General features: G+C 32.3%; 1 protein-coding gene across 2 annotated transcripts in view; it reads left to right on the top strand.

Annotated features, from left to right (window-relative positions):
* The window catches only part of LOC136026314 (myosin-9-like), a 62,114-nt gene extending 43,776 nt beyond the window's left edge, over positions 1–18,338 (top strand). For both annotated transcript variants that reach the window (XM_065702735.1, XM_065702736.1), the window contains exons 8-9: positions 7,837–8,012; positions 17,186–18,338. In XM_065702735.1, the coding sequence (XP_065558807.1) occupies positions 7,837–7,981 (145 nt within the window). In that variant the 3' untranslated portion in view covers positions 7,982–8,012; positions 17,186–18,338. The remainder of the gene's footprint in view (positions 1–7,836; positions 8,013–17,185) is intronic.
* Positions 18,339–19,191: the final 853 nt, after the last annotated feature.

The following is a 19,191-nucleotide window of genomic DNA, read 5'->3' as shown; positions in this document are numbered from 1 at the left end:
CTGCATCTCTCTTTAAAGCCTGGTGCTTGAACACGATTACATAAAAAAAACTAGTTTTTCTTAACTGAAAGTAAGGAGCGACATTAAAACTTAAAACGAACAGAAATTACTCCGTATATGAAATGGATTGTTCCCTCCGCAATCCCTCGCTCTTTACGCTAAAGCTTTCAATTGTTTTAAAAAGCAGAATTGTGGCAAAGAGTCAAACTTTAGCGTAAAGAGCGAGGGATTGCGGAGGGAACAATCCATTTCATATACGGAGTAATTTCTGTTCATTTTAAGTTTTAATGTCGCTCCTTACTTTCAGTTAAGAAAAACTAGTTCTTTGTATGTAATTTCTGAACGTTTTTGAATTAATGCATGTTTGATTTTGACTCTCCACACGTAAACTATTCAAATGAAATTTACATATTAATTCCTTTTTTGGCTAAATGGCTTTCTCTTAGTTTTGATCATACGATTTTGAGAAATATGGGATGGGGAAGGAGGCCTAGTTGCCATGCAATTTTTCGGTTACATAAAAAGGCAACTATTAATTTTAATTTTAATGATTTTTTTTATTAGTAAAAAATATACGTAACTTTAGAATTAACTTACGTAACAAACTTTTATATTCTTTAATTATTATTATGTATATGAGGGGGTTTGTACCCTCGTTAATACCTCGTTCTTTACACTAAATCGTAAGCTTTGTCCCAATTCTTTAAGAATGACCCCTGAATCAGAAAGGCCGTAGAATAAATATTTGAAATTACTAAAAATACTTTAGCATAAAGAGCGAGGTATATATCTCCTCCTAAATACCTCGCTCTTTATGCTAAAGTATTTTTAGAACCTCTCATATGCGTAATAATCTCTGTTCGTTTTAAGTTTCAATGCTACTTCTTCCTTTCATTTGAAAAAACGTTTTCATGTTTATTTTTCATTGTTTTCTTATAGTAATTCTAGAGAATCCTGCGCCCTTTTCATTGAATTTTTCTTCCCCCATGACAAATTCCTCCAAGGAAAGATCCTCCAACATAGCCCCCTCTCCTCAGCCCCACCCCCAAACAAAATAAAATCCCCCTGAAAACGTCTGTACACTTCCCAATAACCATTACTATATGTAAACACTGGTCAAAGTTTGTAACATGCAGCCCCTCCCCCAGGGATTGTGGGGGAGTAAGTCATCCCCAAAGACATAGTTATTATGGTTTTTGAATATGCTGAACAAAATGGCTATCTCAAAATTTTGATCTGTTGACTTTGGGAAAAAAATTAGCGTGGGAGGGGGCCTAGATGCCCTCCAATTTTTTTGGTCACTTAAAAAGGGCACTAGAACTTTTCATTTCCGTTAGAATGAGCCCTCTTGCGACATTCTAGGACCACTTGGTCGATACGATGACCCCTGGGAAAAAAAAAAAAAAAAAAAAAAAAACAAACAAATAAACACGCACCCGTGATTTGTCTTCTGGCAAAAAATACAAAATTCCACATTTTTGTAGATAGGAGCTTGAAACTTCTACAGTAGGGTTTTCTGATACGCTGAATCTGATGGTGTCATTTTCACTAAGATCCTACGACTTTTAGGGGGTGTTTCCCCCTATTTTCCTAAATAGGGCAAATTTTCTCAGGCTCTTAACTTTTGATGGGTAAAACTAAACTTTTTAAACCTTATATATTTAAAATCAGCATTAAAATGCGATTCTTTTGATGTAGCTATTGATATCAAAATTCAATTTTTAAGAGTTTTGGTTACTATTGAGCCGGGTCGCTCCTTACTACAGTTCGTTACCACGAACTGTTTGATTATTTTAATCTCAATGGCCCTAAAAATTTGTTAATATGACAAAATGCTCTGGGAAATTTAAAATGCGTTTAAAAATAACATACGTGAAACTTTCAGGTTTTTTCTTTAGGGTTGACGGAATACAATCTTGATGTTTTACAAATCTAATTTTTAAATTTTGGTATATTGGTACAACATTGGTACAACTACATAGTTAAATTTGGTACAATTCTACATTGCAACTTTCGCAAGTGCATGGAATCTGAGAAGCTCCAATTTGATGTTCCACTGAAGCTCGATTTTTTCCAGAACTTAAAAAACTATTTAAAATGTTACTTCTTTTCAATCCAACCTTTAAACATTAGTTTGTAACATTCATTTTAGATTTTCACCCAGTCCTGGAACATAAGCTACCTCCTGAACTTCCTTGTTTTTCTTGAAATAGCCTGGTTAATTAACCAGTATGCATAGCCCTTACTTATTAGCACTTCTTTAAGAGAAAATAATTCCTCTACAAATTTCGGAGAGAAGATACTAAAAATACAGTCTGTTAAAGAAAGGAACAAGTCAACTTTGATTTGGCGAGCATGACTTGACAAAAATGACAAATATCTATTGTTGTGAGTTGTTTTTCTGTAGATTTCAACAGACTACTTTCATTCTTTAGTAGAAGAAAATCAAGAAATGAAACTTACCCATTCTTTAGCAATTCAGCTGTAAATTTTAATTCCCACCCCCCTACAAAGTTGAGATATTCCCAAAAAATATTCTAATTCTTCCTTCCAAGAATTCCGCAATGGTTTTATATTGTTGATATAACGTCCCTAGAATCTATGTTAAAAAAAATGAGTAACGCTACTGTTTCTACATTTTCAATAAAAACATGTTCTATTAACTGACTTAACGGAAATCCCATAGGTAAGCCCTCCACCTGTACAAAAAATTAGATAACATATTGCATAACATCACAAAATCGATTATTGCGGATCTAGTAATCTGATATCTGATTCTAGTTTGTTGTTCGTAATTAGTGTCTATTGATTAATTTGATCATCTCTCTCTACATTCCCTTGAATTCTTAACTAATTGTCAACAACCATTCCTAAGATTTTACAGATACTGCCTTTTGATAAATGGGATTCACATAGCATCTTTTGATTGACTTCACCGTCCTCTTTTTGTATTCACAAAAAATTTCAACTTGATACCTTCAACAATGCCTGAGATGTTGCACATACCATTTTAACAAGCTGTATTTTGATCAAGTTCGGCATCCCATGAAAGTTTCAGCTTAGTACAATTAGGCGATAGTGAGATTTTGCACATGTGCCATTTTGACAGCACCCTTTTAATAATTTAGATACATATAGTATCTTTGGATATAGTCGCAACGTCCCCCCCCTCTCCTCCCTCAATGTTCCCTGAAAATTTGAACCTTAACCATTCTTGAGTTATTGCAGATTCGTGAACTATTGTGTAAAAGTCCTTTTACGAGCAATTGCAGTAGAATAAGCAGTACTAATCTGGAAGCTGCAGCAGTTTCTGTCACAAAGTGTTTTATTTTAAGTCGCTGGTTTTCACAGTCACAATTGCAACTGTTCGTTAGTAGCTACAGAGGCAGTCACAAATAGTCGGAATTACAATCAGTGGTAGTCGCAAGTAGTCACAGTCACAATCGCATTAAGCCCTATTTGCACTCATAGTTAAGACTAGTTGTAGTCGCTAGTATCTGCAGTTACAAGTATTTATAGTCGGAAATAGTCGGGTTCGCAACTAGGCACAGCTGTAGTCATAGTTGTTCTAGCAATAATGGTCCCTGAAATTTTCAGATTAAGAGCTGGATGCAAATAGGGTCTTTTGATTTAGTTTAAAATCTCTCTCAACGTTTGCTTAAACTTCACCTTAATGCCTTTAACCCTTTTTCACACGTTCAGGATCAAACTTTTCCCCTGTTTATCAATGACGAATCATTGATGTAAATAACTTACAACTCTTCTCTCTGTAATTAGACCTTTAGACTATTTTAAACAAAGTGGATATTTCATAATTTGGATTAGTGTTTAGGGGGGAGGATGTCCAAAAAGGGGAAGGTGGCTATTTGGCTTCTATGCACTGTTCAACAGGTCCTGAAAATTTCAGCTTAAGAACCTAATTTGCTCTTGGATGAGGGACAATCAGTATGCTACATTTTCTTAAAGTTGTCTCTGGTAGAACTAGTCGTAGCCACAGTCGCAAGTTTTTGCAGTCACAATTTGTCACAGTCGCAGTCATAACAAGTCACAGTTGCAGTTGCAGTAGTAGTAGTAGTATTGTTAATGACTCTAAAAGTTTCAAGTTCAGATCCTTAGTCATTCCGAAGTAATTACAGATTTTGTTATTGGTAGCCTGGATGAAAACAGTGTCTGGTGTTCAGTTCAGCACCCCCCTCAACATTGCCTTCAGAAATAAAATGTTTTGTTATCAAAATTTCTATCAGTATTTGGGAGGGCCATCTAAATAGTGCAAGTTGTGGAGAGACTGGCTGGTCTCTGGTCATTTTCTAGCGTCTTCTTTAATTTGCTATGAAAGCTTGATCATAATGAAACTTCTTTTTCGGATCAGCCATGAGATCAGCAATAACTCATCGAAGGCTGAGATACTGCTGATTCGACCTTTTCACTAACAGAATGCACATTGTGGTATCAATTTTGTTCAATATCCCCCTAAAAGTTTCCTGAAAGTTTTTGGATGTCAAAGTAGTCACTGTCGCAAGTAGTTGCAGTCACTGTTGCGTATCATCGCAATCACAAGTAGTCAAGTTTTAAATAGTCATAGTTGCAGATAGTCGCCATAGAAAGAAATTTTAGTCACATTCGTAAGTAGTTGAACAACGCAGAAGCAGTTGTAGTAGTAATTGTCTTGATAGTTTCAACTTGATACCCGTGCCTGTTCGTAAGATATTGCAGAGACACCTTGTTGATAATTTGGACGCATATGGTGTCTTTTGATTTAGATTAATAAAAAAAGCCTTTCCGGAAAAGAGGTTTTGCAAAGAATAGTAATGAGCCATATTAAACTTAAGACCTGTAGAAACAAATTCGTATACAAATTCAAACTAAAAACGACCAGTAGAATTAAATTTTTATAATAAACCAAGCTTAAAAACACCTGAAATTACTATTAGATTAAACGAATTGAAATCAAAGAAACAGTCATACGATCAAAAAAAAAAAAAAATCATTTCAATATTTATATTTATTGATATTAATGAATAAATACAACTTAAAACGAACAGAAATCACTAAAAAAAAGAGTTTGGCTACTAGTTCCTTCATTAACTGCAAAAGTCTAAAGCCTAATGCGTCATCTGCACTTTACTGAAAACAACTCATATTGCAAATATATTCTTTTGTACTTACAATATTGAAATTATTAACAAAATGGCGGGGAAAGAATCTTCAACTGCTGAGCTTTCATTAATTATTTTGACTAAATATTAAATATTCAGTTTAATTTTATTATTTCTTTTTAAGGACTGTTCAAGACATATATAGTTTTCAGTGAAGCAGCAATGACGCAGTAGATTTTAGACTTTTACAGCTAGGAAAGGATTCAGCAAATAGACATTTGTTTGTAGTGATTTTGTTTGGTTTAGTTTTATTTGAATATTCAATTTAAGTTCAACTCGTTTTAAAATTAATTAATTCATTTATATTGGATATTAAACATAAATACTGAAAAACCTGTTTTATGAATGTTGGCTATGATTGCTTATTTAATTTCTGTTTGTTTTCTGCTTCATGTATTCTTTCTGGTTGTTTTTAGTTTGAATTTGTATATTAATATGTTTCTACTGGTCTGAAGTTTAATATGGCTCTTAATTATTCTTAGAAAAACTTCTTTTTTGAAAGTTTTTTAATTAATATCTTTTCATTTTCGATTGCCAAAGATACAAGTTTTTAAACGTTTTCCATTTCAAAATAATTTTTTTCCCTACTCTTTTCATATGAAATGACTCGTGAAAAAAATAAGTGAAGGATAATACACTTAAGCTTTATGCTGTATACTATAGGCAACGCTTGAGTGTTGCTTCTAAAGAAAAATTGGAAACGCAAAATAAATAAAAAAACGAAACCAATTTTATCAAACAGAAAACTTCACGTACCAGAGATAAGAAAAAACAAAAACAAAAAACAAATCCTTCTGTGTAATAAAGAAGAAGAAAGGGATTCTGAAGTCAGATATACAGCAAAATAGGACCATGAAGTTGGAGAAGGGTGGTTTTATTTCAGTAAATACTTTGGTATTGTCGTGTTTTTTTTTTTTGTTCCTAGCACCCCGATTTTAGCATATTCCTAGAAATTGGTAAGGGTCTAACCTCTGCGGTTTTTACGGAAAGTGTGGACCTTAGGCCGGAATGATGAGTATGACTTTGCATTTTGTAAAGCTTCGTAGAACTCTTGCCTGGAGCCAAAAAGGATGGTTTTTGCTTTTCCTTGAGCCAGAGCCTATAGGGTGTGAAATGAAGAGGAGTTTTTATAGCCTGTGTCAGAAAGAACTATCTGAAGTTATGCAGTCAAGCTTTAGTTTCATCAAACCATGTTTCTGCTTTCGAGTGGAAAGCTCCGTTCTAGCTGGCAAGCAGGGAGGCACCAGTTTCAAACTGAAGATGGACTAAAATCTATAAGTGTTAAATATATGCGGCAGTTACCTGGCCCCACAGCCAATATATCTTCTTTGAGTGATAAGTAGAAAAATTTATAGAAACAAAAAAGTGGCATTTTCCCACTGTCCGAAAGTGCTGCCATCTATTGTTTCTACCCATTTCTGTTCGTGATTTCAGCTGAGTTCATCATTCGGTTTTTTGCACTTCGGATTGCGGTAGGAAAATGGTATCAGATGTTTCTCTTAAACTTCAAAAGTTCTCTCATTGCTAAGAAATAAAGGGTTTATCCTTTGCTCCTTTCTAAGTGATGACGTTAGAAACTTGGCCTACGGTAAGAAAGTCAACTTTTGAACTAATATATAAAGATTTTTTTTGGACGGCAGTCGATAGCTCTTGATAAGCTGATCAAAGTATATTTCATCCATTTTCTGGTTGAAAAACTCCTTCATGAGATATACCAGTTTGAAAGTTTAAAGGGGTTGACAACTTCAATTGTAAGGTACACACTAAAACTAAAAATAGGCCGATACCAATTGTGAGACATTTAGGGGAGTTTTAAGCAACAGTCGGCTATTAGCTCATAATCATCTTCGGAAACGAGGGGTTTGCAACTTTCGTAAGTTGGTGTACCTAGTATTTATTATAAAATCCTTACAGATTAACAACTTCAGCGTTTAATTGAAGCGAGGAAAGAAAACCAAAGTGTTACTCTAGCAACACTTTGATCGGCGAAGTTGACAAACGTTGCTGTAACACCTCACGTTGCCAATGCAACGTAGATCTAGTTTTATTTTGTCTTTTTCTAAACTTAGCGTCACATACTGCTCATCCATCCATCCCATTAGCTCCTGCTCATCCAATTAAAAATAGCTTAATTCACTCAATTCCATTTTATTTTGTCACTCACCGCAAGTAAAAGGTATTCTTCTCGAAAGGGAATTTGTTTCATTGGCTGAAAAGTATTTCCTTTGAAAAAATACTGTTCTTTTGACAGAAATTGGTTTCATTAACTGTCGATAATGAGAACTAGTTGCAATTTATTGAAATGAGCTATAACAAGCTCGGGGTTTGCATTTTCATAAATAATTTGAAAATATCTGCATTATCCCTGTTGGAAATTATATAACCTCTTTGCCCTACTCCCATAATGTTGATGTGTCCATAGATTAACAGATCTCTATTCCCCCCCCTCCCCTCTGGTATAAAAGATTCATAAGAGTTCTCACTTGTAGGTGATTTTGTTGCCATGGAGATCTCTTAATCGTTAATCATCTTCCTTCTCTTACGTTAAGATTCTTGGCTAATGCTTGGTTGTTTTACTTTAACTAATGATATGTTTATCTCTTTACTGCTTAACTTATCAATTTATGTCTATTTGAACATTTATGAATTCTAAAGATTGTACCATGATCTTTTATTTCAGTTACAAACACACAGAAGAAATTTCCTCACTCGAGGAAAAAAACTCTGCCACAGTTCATGCGTTAGAACAAGCTCAAACAGAGGCAAGTCAACTAAAGTCTTCATTAGAAAGTTCTCTAATTCAATTGGAAAAAACTGAGGGTTAACTTGAAGAAGCCCTATGTAAGATGATCCTAAGTAAGATGATCAAGTATTGTTGTAATGTAGATGATAAAGTAGTAAGTAGTAAAGATATAAGTAAGAAGGTTTATTTTAAATCCCTGGAAATAATTACGGAGCTCTATATCAGTGTTTGGAGTTAATGCTTCACTTAGATTTAATACAATTCTCATAGGCTTAAGAATACTTAAAAGAATAATTTTTCAAAGTAATTAGGAGAAGTAACACAGAAACCATTAATTAATTCATGTTAAAACAAAATGAGCCGAAATGAAAGAAACGTAGAAGGGAGTGAAAATTTACAGGGGGATAAGATAAAATATTTCCTTTGAAAAAAAATTATTCTTTTTGAAAGAGAATGTTTTTAGTAAGCTGTCGATAAAGAGAACTAGTTGTAATTGATTGAAATGAGCTATAACAAGCGCGGGGTTTGCATTTCCTAAATAGTTTGAAATCATTTGCATTTCCCCTGCTGGATATTATATAACCTTTTTGTCCTACTCCCATAATCTTGTTATGCCCATAGATTAACAGATCTCAGTTTTCCCCCTCCCTTGAGGCATAAAAAACTCATAAGACTGCTCACTTTTTAGGTGGTTTCGTGGTTAATAAGGTCTCTTAATTGTTAATCATCTTCCCTTTCTTACATTAAGATTCTTGGCTTATGCCTAGTTATACTACTTTAAATAATGATATGTTCATCTTTTTACTGCTTAGCTTATCAATTTTTGTCAATTTGAACATTTATGAATTCTAAAGATTGTACGACGAACTTCAGGAAAAAAACACTGCCACAGTTCATGCATTTGAAGAAGCCCTCGCTCGAGATAATGTTTTGAAAATAGAATTGGAGAAATTACAAAATGTGCGGTTACAGATGAAAAAGATAAAAGTAAGTTGGTTTGTTTCTAAATCACTGGAAATAACTATGGAACTCTGTATCAGTGATTGGATTTAATGCCACACTGAGATTTAATACAATTCTCATTGGCTTATGACTATGTAAAAGAACAATTTTCCAAAGAAATTGGAGAAAATAATACAGAAACCATTAATTAATTTAAGTTAAAGCAAAATGATAAAAAAGGGTAAAATAAACCGAAATGAAAGAAATTTAGAAGGGAGTAAAAATTTACAGGGGGGTAAGATGTATATGTAGTAACTGAAAAAAGATTGAAACGGAGATTAATGTTTCAAGAAGGTTTTGATAGAGAAACAGGAAACCGAACCTAACCAGATGACGAAGAGAAGAAAAAATCTGAAACTGCTTGAAAAACATTGAAGGGATAATTTTGATTAAGAGTGGCTGAGAAAGAATTTTAATCTGAGATAGAAGGCACAGTGGCTGAATTTACAACTGCTAAGACTGATCTTTGAGTGACTTTGAATTGCAATATAGGTTGGAACGTCATATACATCATTTAACAGGGTTTAGATTATTATGAGTAAATCCAGCTAGTTGCCATGAATATTTTGTGCAGGAGGAGCTCGTAATTTAAACAAACTAGTAGAAAAACTGGGTGGAAAAAAAGGATTCCAAGGTGCTTTCACTAAACTTGCCACATTTCTGGATATATTATAGACTACTAAGTTTACTAAAAAAATAGAACTTAAAAAAATGCATACATATATATATATATATATATATATATATATATATATATATATATATATATATATATATATATATATATATATATATATATATATATATATATATATATATATATATATTTAAATATATATATATATATATATATATATATATATATATATATATATATATATATATATATATATATATATATATATATATATATAGTTAACTATACTATATATATTAACTATACTATATATATTTATATATATATATATATATATATATATATATATATATATATATATATATATATATATATATGTTATATATATATTATATATATATATATATATATATATATATATATATATATATATATATATATATATATATATATATATATATATATATATATATATATATATATATATATTTATATATATATATATATATATTTATATATATATATATATATATATATATACATGTATATATATAAATATATATATATATATATATATATATATATATATATATATATATATATATATATATATATATATATATATATATATATATATATATATATATATATATATATATATATATATAAATATATATATATATATATATATATATATATATATATATATATATATATATATATATGTATATATATATATATATATATATATATATATATATATATATATATATATATATATATATATATATATTTATATATATATATATATAAAAATATATATCCAAATTTTTTTTTACTGATGATATCAGTATTTTTTTACTGATGATATATATATAAATATATATATATATGTGTGTATATATATATATATATATATATATATATATATATATATATATATATATATATATATATATATATATATATATATATATATATATATATATATATATACTAGCTGTTGGGGTGGCGCTTCGCGCCACCCCAACACCTAGTTGGTGGGGGCGCTTCGCGCCCCCCCCAAGCCCCCCCGCGCGCGTAAGTCGTTACGCGCCATAATAGTTACGCGCCATTGTAGTTGTGTCCCTATGTCCCACCTGTGAATATAGATATATATATATATATATATGGTTTTAACTACGTAAAACTTGCGAATATACAACATTCTTTGCTGTCCCATTGTCTTTGCATATAAATAGATTGTCAGGTTATCCCCCTGTTTCCCCCGGTGTCCCCGTTGTAGTTGTGTCCCTGTGTCCCGGTCGTTATTTATATTCCCTGTGTCCCGGTCGTCATTTGTATCCCGGTGTACCGGTCTGTATATACATTCGTTTTTTAGTTTTGTTTTTCTCCTTTATTTTTTTCCTTTTTTTTTCTTTTTTAGTTTATTTAGATTTTTAGATTTTTTAGTTTTTTTATTAGTTTTTAGTTTTTTTTTCTTTTTAGTTTTTTTGTAGTTTTTACCTTCTTTTTAGTTTTGTTAATTTTTTTTTTTACTTGTGTCCTGGTCGTCATTTATACTCCCTGTGTCCCGGTGCTTTGTTGATTGCTAATCGAACATTCCTTTTGTCCTGGTCGCTTTCTCTTTGAGTGTCGTCATTTATTTTTTTCTTTTTTAGTTCTTTTAGTTTTTACCTTTTTTAGTTTTTTTTTAGTTTTTAGTTTTTTTAGTTTTTTACCTTTTTTTAGTTTTTTTAGTTTTTTAGCTTTTTTATTTTTTTTATTAGTTTTTAGTTTTTTTGTAGTTTTTGCCTTTTTTTTTAGTTTTTTGTCCTGGTCGCTTTCTCTTTGAGTGTCGTCATTTATTAGTTTTTTCCTTTTTTTTTTTAGTTTTTTATTGGTTTTTACCTTTATTTTAGCTTATTTTTCAGTTTTTTCCTTTTTTTTAGTTTTTTTTTATTTTTTATTTTTTTTAGTTTTTTACCTTTTTTTAGTTTTTTTAGTTTTTTTAGTTTTTTAGCTTTTTTACTTTTTTTATTAGTTTTTAGTTTTTTTTGTAGTTTTTGCCTTTTTTTAGTTTTTTCAGTTTTTTTTTTAGTTTTTTATTGGTTTTTACCTTTATAGTTTTTTTAGTTTTTTAGCTTTTTTATTTTTTTTTATTAGTTTTTAGTTTTTTTTGTAGTTTTTGCCTTTTTTTAGTTTTTTCAGTTTTGACGTCACCTAATCCAGTTTTTTCAGGTGACGTCACCTGACACATCCATCCACACATCCATCCACACATCCACAGACAGACAACTTATTTTTATATATATAGATATACAAACGGCAATAACTATATACACAAATGACAGCAACAAACCATACAAATAACTTTGCCCTATTAATAAGATGCTTAATTAAAAATAATACCGATCTAAATAAAATTTAAGTTTCCTTTTTATTAAATGGATAGAGAAAAATTTATCAATAAGATGCTTGTGAGCATCCCAGCACCGAGCTATTGACCCAAACGGAGCGAATTTAGATCTCTCAGTACTATACTTGTCAATGTAGATACTCTTTTTTGTCGAGTGTTATAATTAAGTAAATCTTGTGATTGCGAGAACAAACTTTGATTGAGGTAATATGGCGGTAATTTCTTAATGTCATAATTGAATTTGAAAAGAATTGCTCCCAAAGTAAATTTTTGAGAAACTGGAAGTATATCTAGATAAGTATATAACGATGCTGTAGAAGACTTATTTGGAAGTTCAATAGGTAATTGAATAAAAAGCTTAAGGATTCTTAGGGCTTTATTTTGTAAAATCTGTATTATTTTAATATGGCTTTTAAATGTAAATAAATATACTAGAGAACAATTATTAATATTAGTCTGAATCAGAGCAAAATAAATACTTCGTAAAGCAGAGTAGGGCAAATAAAGCTTCAACCTTCGCATTAAACCAACATACCTTGAAATCTTTAAGCGTAGATTTTGAATGTGTGTTTTAAAAGATAAGCTTTCATCAATGACAAGTTCAGGGTACTTTATCGTTTTCACCCGAGATATTGATAATAGATACTTTGAAGAAGTAACTCGGATAATACGAGGGCAGATATTTGACTTTCTGCCGTAAATTACGAAATTAGTTTTTGATACATTTAAAGCAATAAAATTTGAAGAGCACCAATCAAGAACATTAGAAAATTCATTATCCAGTTTTGCATCCAACTCTTCGTCATTCCTCTCATAAATTGAAACTGCCGTATCATCAGCAAAATGTGTGTTGAGACACGGATTCTAAACGCGCGGTGAAGATCTTTTATATAAATTAAAAAAAGCAAAGGACCTAGGACAGAGCCCTGAGGTACCCCAACCTTCGAAGACTGAGGTACAGAGAGGAGATTGCCTCCATCTAATCGTTGCTTTCTCTTATTAAGATAAGATTTAACTAGATCCAACGCCGGTCTATGCACACCACAATTAACCAATTTACAAAAAAGAATACAATGAGATATTGTATCGAATGCTTTTTTAAAATCGAAATATGTTGTTGCTGGAATATCACCTCTATCTAAGCATTCATGAATATATTGGATGAGAGCAACGATAGTATGTTCAGAATTGTGTCCAGACCAGAAACCAAACTGGGAATTTGTGAAGAAATTAGACGATTTAAGAAAGTCATAAAACCTCTTATAAATTGCCTTCTCAAATATTTTAGAAAATGCTGACAAAATAGAAATAGGGCAGGAACTAGATGAGTTTCCAGGAGAGTCACCTTTGTGAAGCGGAATTATCCGCGCTTCTTTAAAAGCAGTTGGGAAAAGTCCAGTTTTAAATGAAAGATTAATGACATGATGTAATGGTAATATTACTGCAGACAATATTTCTTTAACAATTCTAGAACTAGACCCGTCAATTCCCACTGAATTACCTGGATTTAGATCACATACTATTTTTGTTATTTCAGACTGGGAAATAGACCCGAGAAAAAATGAATTACTTTAAGGAGATAGAAGGTATGAAGAAAAATGTTTATTACTACGGGAATCAAACTGGCTCATTACTGATGAAACAATTTCCTCTCCTATGTTAGCAAAATAAGTATTCAAAATATCAGCCCCTTTCTCCGATTTAATAGTAGTCGATCCATCTTCTAAACTAATAACTTTAGGAAACTAAGACCTCCTTTCTTTTTTTATAAAAAAATTAATTAAAGATCATGTTTTGCGAGGAGAATTTTGAGCTTCTTCGAAAGACTCTTTATAACACCTATGTTTCGACAATCGTATCAGTGTGGTTAATTTATTTTAGAAAATTTGAAAATTTTAATATTATAATCAGTTGGATGGGTCACTGTCCGTTCGAATTTTTACCCTTATTTTACTTTGTTGCTTTTTTTAAAGATTGGTACGGCAAAGGGAGTAATGGGCTTGAATTTACACTCTGCTCAAAGTTATGGAAAATGATATTTAATCAAACAGTTCGTGGTAACGAACAATAGTAAGGAGTGACCCGGCTCAAAAGTAACGAAAACTCTAAAAACCGGAAATTTTCTTCCAATAGTTACATCAAAAGAATCAAATTTTAGTGCTTATTTTAAATATATAAGTTTCATCAAGTTTAGTCATACCCATCAAAAGTTACGAGCTGAAAGATCACGGATGCGTGTTTATTTATTTTTTTTTCCAGGGATGATTGTATCAACCTAGTGGTCCTAGAATGTTGTGCGAGGGCTTATTCTAACGGAAATTATAAGTTCTAGTGCCCTTTTCAAGTGACCAAAAAAATCGGAGGGCATCTAGGCCAACGCTCATTTTTTCCAAGGTCACCGGAGCAGAATTTTAAGATAGCCATTCTATTCAACATAGTCGAAACACCTAATAACTATGTCTCCGGGGACGACTGAACCCCCCAAAGTCCCCGGGGAGGGGCTGCAAGTTACGAACTTTGACCATTGTTTACATATAGTATTGGTTATTGCGAAGTGTACAGCCGTTTTCAGGGGGACTTTTTTGTGTTGGGGTGGGGGTTGGTCGGGGAAGGAGTTACGTGGGAGGATCTTTCCATGGAGGAATTCATCATGAGGGGAAAAAAGTTCCATGAAGGGGGTGCAGGATTTCCTAGCATTATTAAAAAAAAAATAATAATAAGAAAATAGATACAAAAAAATTATTTCAACTGGAAGTAAGGAGCAGCATTAAAACTTAAAACGAACAGAAAATATTATGTATATAAGGGGTTTCGTTTCCTCCACAATACCGTGCTCTTTACGCTAAAGTATTCTTAGTAATTTCAACTATTTATTCTACGGCCTTTGTGATTCAGGTGTCATTCTTAAAGAATTGGGACAAAATTCAAGCTTTAGAGTAAAGAGCGAGGTATTGACGAAGGGGCGAACCCCATCATATACGTAATAAAAATATATAAATTTAGAAGTTCGTTACGTTATAAATAAGTTACGTATATTTATTACTAATAAAAACGTTCAAAAAAAAACAAAAGTTCATGTTTGTTTTTAAGTAACCACAAATTGGAGGGCAACTAGGCCTCCTCCCCCACCCTTTTCTTTAAAACTGCCCGATCAAAACTGTGCATTTAGCCAAAAAAATATTAATATGCAAATTATGTTTTAAATATTCATCTGCAGTGAGCCAAAATCAAAACATGTATTAATTCAAAAACGTTCAGAAATTAAATTATAAAAACAAGTTTTTTAACTGCAAGTAAGGAGCGACATTAAAACTTAAAACTAACAGAAATTATTCCGTATATGAAAGGGGTTGTCCCCTCCTCAACGCCTCGCTCTTTACGCTAAAGTTTTCTTATTGCTTTAAAAAGTAAAGTTTTGACAAAGAGTCAAACTTTATTGTAAAGAGTGAGGTGTTGAGGAGGGGACAACCCCTTTCATATACGGAATAATTTCTGTTCGTTTTAAGTTTTAATGTCGCTCCTTACTTGCAGTTAAAAAAAAACTCTTATTTTTTTAAATTTAATTGATAGTGAAGTCCATGCATGAGCACTAACTTTAGAGAGGGAGTTAAGTTATGAAAAGGATGTTAGTCTGATAATTAGGACCATTGTTCCAACACCTATTCAAGAACACAATCCTTCCATAATAACAAAACCAACACTTGTCATTGAACTGTCTACTTTTCATCATGAAACCACTAACAGTTATTAGGACATCATACCGCTGTCAACACCTAATAATTGAAACTAAGAAAAGAGGACTTACTAATATTTGAACTTAATGTAAGATCAAACGTTTTTCTGCCTAGCATGGAATCTGAAATTCAAATCCTGCACGGAAATGCAGGAGCAAACACAGGATCAATACAGGAGCAAGATAAGCAAAATTTGGACAAATCATTGGAAAAAGACGCGAAGAATCAAACACAAGAACAAAAAAGGGAGGGGTACAGGACGTAAATATTGAAGAAATGTATGAGGAAGGGCTAAAATAGACAGAAAGCCCATCTCAAACAGGGGATACAGTTTATGTTAAAAGGGTATTTTCGGAAGCACAGCCATCATTAATGTATGTTCGCTGTTTACTAGGTTCCAGTTAAGAAAAAGTAAAAGGTTTTTTCCTTTGTGCACAATATGCTATTCATGGTTGGAGCATAGTTCTCCAAACCCAGTTGGGATAATATAAAACTAAGATTGTTAATGCAACCGGTTGTCAAATTCCTTTGGATTTTATGGTAACAGTTTGGTCAACTGACCGCAAACGACTCAATACCAGGGACTCAATACCATTGGATGCAAGGGTAGAGCTAGAGTTTAAGTTTTGAGGAGTGATTTAAGGAATATGTTGACAAAATCGTCAAGTATGCTGACAAATGCAGACACACGAGCTAAATTTCGAAGGTAAATAGGTAAATCTTCCAAGGTTTTGAAACGTGATGGTGACACTTTGGAACTCTTCCTTCCCCCTTACAACATCCCCTCTCTCCTTTAACTGTGCCCTTGACTCGACATTTTGGTTTTAACCGATTGAACCTTGGATCTTTCACCCACGCAAGGGAACATGCATCAAACAGAATTGTATGGTTTATTGTATTCTTTTTAGTTGTTTTAATAGAAGATGTACGTTCTTGAAGTCACCATACATTTAGAACATTTCTGCACCGGGTGTGTATTGACAACAAATATATTTTGACTTCATTTGACTCACCCCACCTCTGCTGTTCTCTCAACCGTGGGCAGACTTAGCTGGTGGCTCCGCCCCCCAAGACTAGACGGGCAAAAATTACCTGAGGAAATCTGATGCCGTCTTCTGGACAAGTTACGGATAAAAAAAAACGGCCGATAACCGATTATCTCTTACCGATATCCGATAATGACACTGACCCTCATATCAGCCCAATAATATTGGTCGGTCGATATATCGGTCAGGTCCTAATTTTTAGTAAATATAAGTTCAATTATATTTTTTTGATTAATTCTAATTTTAAATTTACAGAATTCTCAAATAAGACCTGGGTGGTAATTTGAAAATCCAGTTGGTGCCAATAAAACTCACTAGCTAATTGATACAATTTACATGACAATTGGGTTTTGTTTGTTAACTGTGTTATACAATTAGTAAAGTGTCTCATACGCAATTAAAGCAATGCATAAATTGTCTTTCTCTTAGAAAAAGATAAACTAATTAATTGAAGCTGTTTATTTTTCAGGATTCAGAATTGGCTTGAATTGGCTCGTATTATAGTGATGTGATGTTTGAACCAGGTGAAGATGTGCCAAAAGAAATTCAAATGTTCTAACTTGAACTTTATTTTTTCAACTCTATTTTTTTCTTTATTTGTAGGGAAATCTTGACTGAAACATTTTCAATTTTTTTCTTTGAAATGAAAGTTTTTTTAGAAATGAAATGAAATTTCATTTCTTTTGAAATGAAAGTGTTTCCATTAACTCTGGTCTTAATTTAAGGATATTCTGCGGTATAAAAAAAACAGGCTATTGAAAAAAGGGCTGTGAGTACAAAAAATTACATTCGCCAAAATCACTGAAAAGCAAAATCAGGAAATAAAATAATCAACAAATCTCTGTGGAAACAGCTAACGCACCATGTTTTTTTAGACTTAATAAAAGGACTGAATTTTCAAACAGTTCGTGGTAACGAACTGTAGTAAGGAGCGACCCGGCTCAATAGTAACCAAAACTCTAAAAAATTGAACTTTGATATCAATAGCTACATCAAAAGAATCGTATTTTAATGCTGATTTTAAATATATAAGTTTCATCAAGTTTAGTCTTACTCATAAAAAGTTACGAGCCTGAGAAAATTTGCCTTATTTAGGAAAATAGGGGAAAACACCCCCTAAAAGTCGTATGATCTTAACGAAAATGACACCATCAGATTCAGCGTATCAGAAAACCCTACTGTAGAAGTTTCAAGCTCATATCTACAAAAATGTGGAATTTTGTATTTTTTGCCAGAAGACAAATCACGGGTGCGTGTTTATTTGTTTGTTTTTTGTTTGTTTTTTCCCAGGGGTCATCGTATCGACCAAGTGGTCCTAGAATGTCGCAAGAGGGCTCATTCTAACGGAAATGAAAAGTCCTAGTGCCCTTTTTAAGTGACCAAAAAAATTGGAGGGCATCTAGGCCCCCTCCCACGCTCATTTTTTCCCCAAAGTCAACGGATCAAAATTTTGAGATAGCCATTTTGTTCAGCATAGTCGAAAACCATAATAACTATGTCTTTGGGGATGACTTACTCCCCCACAATCCCTGGGGGAGGGGCTGCAAGTTACAAACTTTGACCAGTGTTTACATATAGTAATGGTTATTGAGAAGTGTACAGACGTTTTCAGGGGGAATTTATTTTGTTTGGGGGGGGGGGGCTATGTTGAAGGATCTTTCCTTGGAGGAATCTGTCATGGGGGAAGAAAAATTCAATGACAAGGGCGCAGGATTCTCTAGCATTACTATAAGAAAACAATGAAAAATAAACATGAAAACGTTTTTTCAAATGAAAGTAAGAAGTAGTATTGAAACTTAAAACGAACAGAAATTATTACGCATATGAGGGGTTCTAAAAATACTTTAGCATAAAGAGCGAGGTATTTAGGAGGAGATAAATACCTTGCTCTTTATGCTAAAGTATTTTTAGTAATTTCAACTATTTATTCTACGGCCTTTCTGATTCAGGGGTCATTCTTAAAGAATTGGGACAAAACTTACGATTTAGTGTAAAGAGCGAGGTATTAACGAGGGTACAAACCCCCTCGTATACATAATAAAAATATAAGGTTATGAAAGTTTGTTATGTAAGTTGATTCTTAAGTTACGTATATTTTTTACTAATAAAAACGTTCATTAAAAATTAAAAGTTCTAGTTGCCTTTTTAAGTGACCAAAAAATTGGAGGGCAACTAGGCCTCCTTCTCCACCCCTTATTTCTCAAAATCGTCTGATCAAAACTAAGAGAAAGCCATTTAGCCAAAAAAAGAATTAATATACAAATTTTATTTTAATAATTTATGTGCGGAGAGCCAAAACCAAACATGCATTAATTCAAAAACGTTCAGAAATTTAAATAAAAAAAAAAGTTTTTTAGCTGAAAGTAAGGAGCGACATTAAAACTTAAAACGAACAGAAATTACTCCGCATATGAAATGAGTTGTCCCCTCCACAATCCCTCGCTCTTTACGCTAAAGTTTGACTCTTTGCCACAA

This window comes from Artemia franciscana, chromosome 4 (genome assembly GCF_032884065.1).
Source record: "Artemia franciscana chromosome 4, ASM3288406v1, whole genome shotgun sequence".
NCBI classification, from domain to species: Eukaryota; Metazoa; Arthropoda; class Branchiopoda; order Anostraca; family Artemiidae; genus Artemia; species Artemia franciscana.
Note: the sequence above shows the minus strand (reverse complement) of the source record. Positions and strands in the feature narration are given on the sequence as shown.